We start from the raw sequence: 8,063 nt of genomic DNA, 5'->3' as shown, positions 1-8,063 counted from the left end.
CCTGCCAACATTTTCACTGGCCCTGCCACAAAAAATAAAATAGTTGCTGTTATCATTGTTTTTGATCTGTTGTATTCTAATAAATTAACTTATGACACCAATATTTTAGATACAAATTAAATTTTACAATTCTCTATTTCAATTTCGATACCACAGCAAAAATCACTAGCCAGAAATAAACAAATATAAAGTTTAAACATAATTAAAGACAAGTATATTAGCACATAGGCATATAGCACAAAAATAGAAATTAAATAATGCTTTAGGTTTATATGTTTGTATTTGTTCAGGTACCAAAATTGAAAAATCACATATAAAATAACATTTGCATATTCTTCACTCTGTGTTGCACCTTGGTTTTTCATAGCCATTTGAAATTAGAGGCAACCACTGCATTTTAATCATGAATTCAGCTTTGTGAAATTATGCTACATAAAACATCTGCACGAAACAGAAACAGCAGGTGAGCTGAATGAGACCTGGATTCACTCTCGGACAGCAGACAGTGCTTATGGTACAGTGATACAGCGTTTCCTTGCTTACCGCTGTAAACACAGCATCGCTGCGCGTTGCATGTATGCATGTATTAACCATTAACACTCATTTAAATGCATCATACGGAGACCAGTGTTGCCAACTTAGCAATTTTATTTAGCAACTTAGCAACTTTTCAGACTACCCTAGCAACTTTTTCTTCCAAAAGCACCTAGCAACAAATTTAGCTATTTTTAAAAATGTATTTGGCAGCTTTTAGCAACTTTTGATAAGTGACTCGAACGATAAAAAGGCACAATTTAACGTTACCATTTAAATTACACAAAAAGAGGAAACCAAATATGCCTAGCAGTACACACGTTACAGGAATTAAGTTAGCTGCTATTTGCAATTGTTTAATAGTAATAATAATAATAATAATTGAATACTGTTATTTTTCATTTATGAGACACTTTGTTAGTAGCTTGTACCTGCGATTGTTGATGAGTTACACTGTTTCTTACAAGTACACTGTAAGAAAAATGGAAAAGGTGCTAGTAATTTTCCAGGACATTATCCGTTGTAACCCGAAAACACAAAATACAATGCGTAATTAAAAATGCAGGTACAAAAACCTGTGGAAAAATCAATCCAGAAAATTCCTTCATATTAACACAGTAGATTGTGCATTATTTTTTGTACTTTTCTTAGAGTGCAGCATACTAACGAACTACTAATAAACTGCTTTAAAGTATAAAACTTAAATTGTAATCGTTCAAAAATGTGTACGTTTTCGATAATTCAATGGATTTAAAAATAGTTATTTATATTTTAATACTATATTATGCATTTATATTGCTACGAACAAATATAAATTAACATTTATTAATTTATTAATTGAGATTTGACACAATTTTGCATCGTGATTACGTAATGACGTCATCACGCAATGAAATCACATCATTTAGCAACTTTTAGCAACAAATCAACCTTCCTTTAGCAACTTCCCCTGAAAATTAGTTGGCAACACTGACGGAGACAAAATGAAAAGAAAACGCCATTTCTGAAAACAAAATTTAACGTTACCATTTAAATTACACAAAAAGAGGAAACCAAATATGCCTAGCAGTACACACGTTACAGGAATTAAGTTAGCTGCTATTTGCAATTGTTTAATTTAATAGTAATAATAATTGAATACTGTTATTTTACATTTATGAGACACTTTGTTAGTAGCTTGTACCTGCGATTGTTGATGAGTTACACTGTTTCTTACAAGTACACTGTAAGAAAAATGGAAAAGGTGCTAGTAATTTTCCAGGACATTATCCGTTGTAACCCGAAAACACAAAATACAATGCGTAATTAAAAATGCAGGTACAAAAACCTGTGGAAAAATCAATCCAGAAAATTCCTTCATATTAACACAGTAGATTGTGCATTATTTTTTGTACTTTTCTTAGAGTGCAGCATACTAACGAACTACTAATAAACTGCTTTAAAGTATAAAACTTAAATTGTAATCGTTCAAAAATGTGTACGTTTTCGATAATTCAATGGATTTAAAAATAGTTATTTATATTTTAATACTATATTATGCATTTATATTGCTACGAACAAATATAAATTAACATTTATTAATTTATTAATTGAGATTTGACACAATTTTGCATCGTGATTACGTAATGACGTCATCACGCAATGAAATCACATCATTTAGCAACTTTTAGCAACAAATCAACCTTCCTTTAGCAACTTCCCCTGAAAATTAGTTGGCAACACTGACGGAGACAAAATGAAAAGAAAACGCCATTTCTGAAAACAATCCGTTCCCCTCAGAAACACATTCATATAAAATTCAATATTTGGATTTTCTTCCAATATTTCTCGCATCGTGAACAGTGATCGTGTTCTGCCTGCTACAGTATTTTCTCCTCTTTGTGTCCGTCTTCAGCATCTCTGACCTCTGTTAACACCCGTTTACAGACTAAGTATAATAATAACGTAATATTTCCACACAAATGGCCATTGGGAAAATGATTGTAGTGCAGTTTGTGTGCAAGCACGGAACAGAAGATAGTCTGAAATAAAACAAAAAATGCCCGGTACATCGGTGCATCTGTAACTTACTCCAGTGTATAAATTCAATATAGATTAATCATTGTTAAAGCTACAAAGTTACTTGCCAGGGCGGGTATTTTGATATACTTTTGTATTTGCCCGTACAGGCGGCTCACGCGGCTGTCTGTGTACTGAATGTAGTTGTCTTTCGTGCCCAAATGCTTTTTAATCGCTTGAATTTTTAAATTAACAAGTCTTAAAAACACAGGCAAATGATAAGTCGTGACGACGCTGCAGTGGCCCTATCGGGCAAGTGACAAATCCGTCTACTGTCCCAAACGTCTTTCACGCTGGCCCCGGGCCATCGGGCAGTCCTTATTGTCGAGCCCTGAAAGGTTCCATGACTTTTCCAGTTGTTTGTAATTTACTAGCTAAGGATAAGGATTTAAAAAATACTTTACTCATCATTTCTACACAGTAACATATTTTAGAGCTTGGCATAGCTGGAAAAATGTATATTCATTAAATGTTTAAAGCTACCCATAAACTTTTTCAGGTCTGGATATGACACTTTTGAAATTGGGCTTCCTCGGTTTTTCAAGTTGTGGGAACCCTGGTTCTTTAAAGAAAAAATACAGTTGTTGAGGGTGAATTAAAATAAGAAATGTCTTAATGTTTAACTTATTTTAATCCTTGTTTTGTTTTAATATTTTAATGGTTTACATTTTAAGTTTACTTTAGGCTTCCTATAATGTGCCATTTAGGAAGTTTATGAAAGCAAGTTTATTTATTTTTATTGTTATTTTTCACTCAACTAGTTTTCTTCTGCCCTTTACACAGGTATGTTAGCAGAGCAGTTTTTAGCAGGTGGTCCCAAATTTCAGCTATATGATTCTTCCACTCAGCACTGGGAGCAGCTGATGAACTGGCAGCACACCACCATGTACCTGTTCTTTGCCATCGCAGGGGCCATATCTCTCACTGTCCACAGCACAGACATCGCCCCGCTGGCCTTAGACCGGATGCTGCTGGGTCTTGCTTTCTTTAATGAGGGTAGGATCTTGTTTTTTTCCTCAGACTGTTTCTAAAATGGTCCAAAAATACGATGCAAAAGAGTATTTTATAAATGTGTTTTTTAATGTTGGAGAATGTGTGAACTGTTACCCGAACTGAGCACTCTTTGTTACTCTTCAAATGATTTTTTTCTATGTTTGTGATAGTTCAACATACAATAAAATTCAGCACATGTCTGCCTCCTGCAGGATTTCTGTTTCTTTACCATCTCCATGGTAGAGATATGCTTGATGTCCATGTGCACACCCTTCTTCTCTATGCCATCTTTGGACAAGCTTTTATCTGCCTTCTGGAGGTTTTCCACAGAGGTAATATACTACTAGAACTGCTCCGAGCCACTTTCACCGTACTACAGGGCAGCTGGTTCTGGCAGGTTAGTGTGAGTGTGTGTGTGCATACGTAAATGTGCAAGTCATTTTGACTCAACACTGTTTAACCCTCATTCTTGTATTTTTCTAGATTGGCTTTGTGCTGTACCCACCCAGTCAAGTGAAATGGGATCGGACAGACCATGACAACGCTATCTTTGTCACATTATGCTACTGCTGGCACCTAGCGTTTGCATTGCTCACTGTAGCTGTAGTTTACTTGTCTGTTCTCTGGTGAGCACGACATATTCTATTCATTCCAACATGACATTCAGACATAAAGGAGCATAAACTACCATTCAAAAGTTTGGGATCAGTATGATTATTTTAAAAGAAATTCAGCAAGGACTCGTTAGGTTAAATGTTAAAAAACTATCATGTGTATACTCAAAATATTAAGGAGCACAGCTGTTTTCAACATTGGTAATAAGAAATCTTTCTAGAGAACCAAATCAGCCTATTAGAATGAAGGATCATGTGACCCTGAAGATCGGAGTAATGGCTTCTGAAAATTCAGTTTTGTAATCAAAAGAATAAATTACATTTTTAAATATATTAAAATAGAAAACAGTACAATTGTAATAATATTTCACAATATTACTGTTTTATTGTGTTATTGTGCTTAAATGCAGCCAAACGTTTGAACAATAGTTTACATTGCATATGAAATAATACTTTTACTGAAGTTTCCTTTCTGTATGCTTGATTCATTGTGTTCCTTCTCATTTTCCTTCATTGTTCTCCCTCCAGTGCTGTGCGTTCCAGACTAAGGAGGATGCCACCCATGGAAATGGGGCTTTTGAAACCAAGGGAGAAAGAAGTAGAGTCTGAAGACGAGATTTTATGAGTATTTATCATCCTTACATGTTCAAGCCAGCATCCAAATACATTTGGACCTGAACCCAAAGAAAAGTATAGAGACAGCGAGTGAGCGATAGATATGAACAGAGAGGCATTGTTACTAAATATTAGCTCTGTCTTAATTTCCTGAAGAGCAGATGGGAGATGACAAACAGTGACAGTCTTGCTTCCCAAGATCGGTTTCATCATACTATAACAAGTGACTCTAAGTAAATCTCAAGAGCAATAGTGTTATATCTCCCACTCATGTTCCTAGTATGATCACTACAGTGATAGCTACAACTCTCTGTCCATGCCGTCTGCTATCTTGTGTGGTCATTCCTTTTTTATTTCACTACTCCACCTATTTCTCTGATGCACCTCAGGACCAACCTACTCTAATAAATAAATTAAAACTTGATTATTTTCTATACATGTTTGCATCAAGTCAATCAAATATGTGTCCCTGGACAACAAAACCAGTCATAAGGGGCAATTTTTCGAAATTGAGTTTTATACAACATCTGAAAGCTGAATAAATAAGCTTTTCATTGATGTATGTTTGTTAGGATAGGACAATATTTGGCTGAGATACAACTATTTGAAAATCTGGAATCTGAGGGTGCAAAAAAAATCAAAATATTGAGAAAATCGCCTTTAAAGTTGTCCAAATGAAGTTCTTAGCAATGCATATTACTTATCAAAAATTAAGTTTTGATATATTTACATTAGGAAATTTACAAAATATCTTCATGGAACATGATCTTTACTTAATGTCCTAATGATTTTTGGCATTAAAAAAAAATCAATAATTTTGACCCATACAATGTATTTTTGGCTATTGCTACAAATATACCCCAGCAACCTAAGACTGGTTTTGTGCTCCAGGGTCACATATGATGTATTGATTATTTTTGAGTCTTTATGTACACTTTTTGTTGTCATTGAATTGTTTATCTTTGACACAATACTGTGTAAATTTGAGATTTTTTTCGTGTGCCTTGTCAGTATTTTATATGTTGTCAACAAAGGACAAAGAATGTAATATTTTGATCATGCTTTTAGTGGGTACTATATGATCTACATGCTTAAATTTGTTATATGTTAATGCCTCTGAGATTTGCAGGTGTGTAAGACACTTTTTAATCATCAAATGAATGATGCTTTTGTATTTTCTTGATAATTCTTGTCAGCCATAACAATTCCTCAGCTAGTCTGCTGTTTGTTTATGCCATAGTATTCTTTACCTTGACTGAAAAAAGACCATTGTATGTGGAATCTTCAAATTATAGTATCTTATCACATGCATTTATTGATCGATTTAATTTAATTTGACTTGATAATAAATACGTTTTTTTAACAAAGTTCTAAAAACATTTTATTAGTGTATATAACAGTGTATTAATGTTAAATGCTTTTTATTTGCCATGTGCTGGCATTTTTTACCCAAATATATATTCTCACAATGAACAATAATAAATAAAAACATTAAAAAAAATGTTTATAATATATAAATATAGACATATGACCCAACTAAAAGATAAAGGAAAGGTATAGCTTGTCATACATTCCTTTTGCAAGGTTAGTTATGTTTTGTGATTTCAAAATATCGAATTAACAGTCATACAGATATTAACCGACTGATGAATGTGTGGTTTTTATTGTATTCAAATATAAATGAAATATAGTTTATTCTGGTAAATGACAGCAGCAATCAAGCACAGGCTAGATTGGACCTGGCTGTTTTAAAATCTAGAGTCTGCTAGACTTCTTTTCTAAGGCCTTCATACGCTCTTTACCTTAACCAGAGATGCCGTCCTGAAGTTTTTCTCCATGCTGTGCAACATGTGTGTGAAATGAAGTGCTGGGGTTTGGCCTTTCACCACTCCAGGAACTTTCTGCTCAAGTATTCTGTGATTTCAGGATCCGCAAATCACCTTTGACAGAATGGCACAATGGGACATTGCTGTAATGGCTAGTTGGACATTTTGTTCAATCTGAATGTAAAGAATAAGTCTGCCTTCTACTGAATGTGTTTTAACATGTTATAAATCAGAAAAGGTTACAGGCCTGCTTTAAAATTAATATTTATAAAATCTAATATTTTGGGGGTGGCTTTTGAAAGTTGCACTTTACATTTTCTCTACCTTTGTTGTCTTAATATTGTATGATAACAACCTGTAAATAAAGACTAGTTTTATTAGTTAACTGTGTGTGTGTGAATATCTAAAAATGGTTTTGTTATTGACACTATCACAGATGATTTTGTGAATTGAAGACCTGGGGCCCGTTCTTCGTCCATCGCTTATTACATCCGAGATGAAATCCTCGCACTAATCAGGATTTGGTTAATTCGCTTCTTCGAACGCACCTGTTGTTGATGATTAGTATGGCTGGATTGAGTTATTTGAGATAATTGCACGTGAATGGGTTGGTTTAAAAGGGGCTATGTATCGATACTCAAAACCACGATCAGCAAAGCAGCGATTGGCTGGCGGCAAGACAGCAACGTAATGACATCATATAATTAAAAAAAGACACCTGACGAAAAACTTGACAAAATTCTGGACTTTTATAAGGAAACAGCCAAGCAAACAAAACAACATAAATGTTATAATAGATCAATGAAATGTGTTTTTATTTTATTTAAATTGTTTACATGATTCCCATGTATTCCGGGATGAGCTTCCAAGACCCAAATAATCCAAGATCATGCCAAATCGTCAACAATCAAATCCAGCTAACTGAGTTAGCAACGTACGAAGAACGGGCCCCAGCAGTACAGCTCCGTGGCTTTGGTTGGGTTTACCTTCGTGTGTGTGTGTGTGTGTGTGTAAACGTATTTATCTTTTTTTAAGAATGGCGCCTTTAAATTACGTGTCTGCATTGCCGACTAGTCATTGGACGACCTCTGTTTTGAAACCCGCCCACTCACTGTTTTTTTTTATTTTTATTAAACATTTATTCAGAAATACAAGTGTGACAGAACATATGCCAAGGAAAAGAGCCAGGGGTTCAAGGATGACCAAACAATATACAGCAATTACAAATCAAAAGAGAAAGAGTAGAAAAATAAGTAAATGAGAAAAAACAAGATAAATAAAATAAACAGATCACACAACAAAAAACATACTCTTCCCTCAAAACACAAAATAATTATCAGATAAAAATTATACAAAAACACCACAAAGTGAGCATATAGTAAAATAAGTAAGTTGCAGAGAAAGTAAACATTTCCATATTGCT

The 8,063-nt window shown here is 34.1% G+C and overlaps 1 protein-coding gene across 1 annotated transcript in view; it reads left to right on the top strand.

The window, feature by feature from the left end:
• Positions 1-5,205, top strand: part of LOC107582844 (transmembrane protein 45A-like) — a 21,415-nt gene extending 16,210 nt beyond the window's left edge. Inside the window, exons 3-6 of the mRNA XM_016268861.1 lie at positions 3,376-3,588; positions 3,798-3,982; positions 4,069-4,211; positions 4,728-5,205. Of these exons, the coding sequence (XP_016124347.1) occupies positions 3,376-3,588; positions 3,798-3,982; positions 4,069-4,211; positions 4,728-4,824 (638 nt within the window). The 3' untranslated portion in view covers positions 4,825-5,205. The remainder of the gene's footprint in view (positions 1-3,375; positions 3,589-3,797; positions 3,983-4,068; positions 4,212-4,727) is intronic.
• The last annotated feature ends 2,858 nt before the right edge of the window (positions 5,206-8,063 follow it).

The sequence above is a fragment of the Sinocyclocheilus grahami genome, unplaced genomic scaffold (assembly GCF_001515645.1).
Source record: "Sinocyclocheilus grahami isolate Dianchi unplaced genomic scaffold, SAMN03320097.WGS_v1.1 scaffold47.1, whole genome shotgun sequence".
Taxonomy (NCBI): domain Eukaryota; kingdom Metazoa; phylum Chordata; class Actinopteri; order Cypriniformes; family Cyprinidae; genus Sinocyclocheilus; species Sinocyclocheilus grahami.
This window is presented reverse-complemented; position numbering and strand designations above follow the sequence as displayed.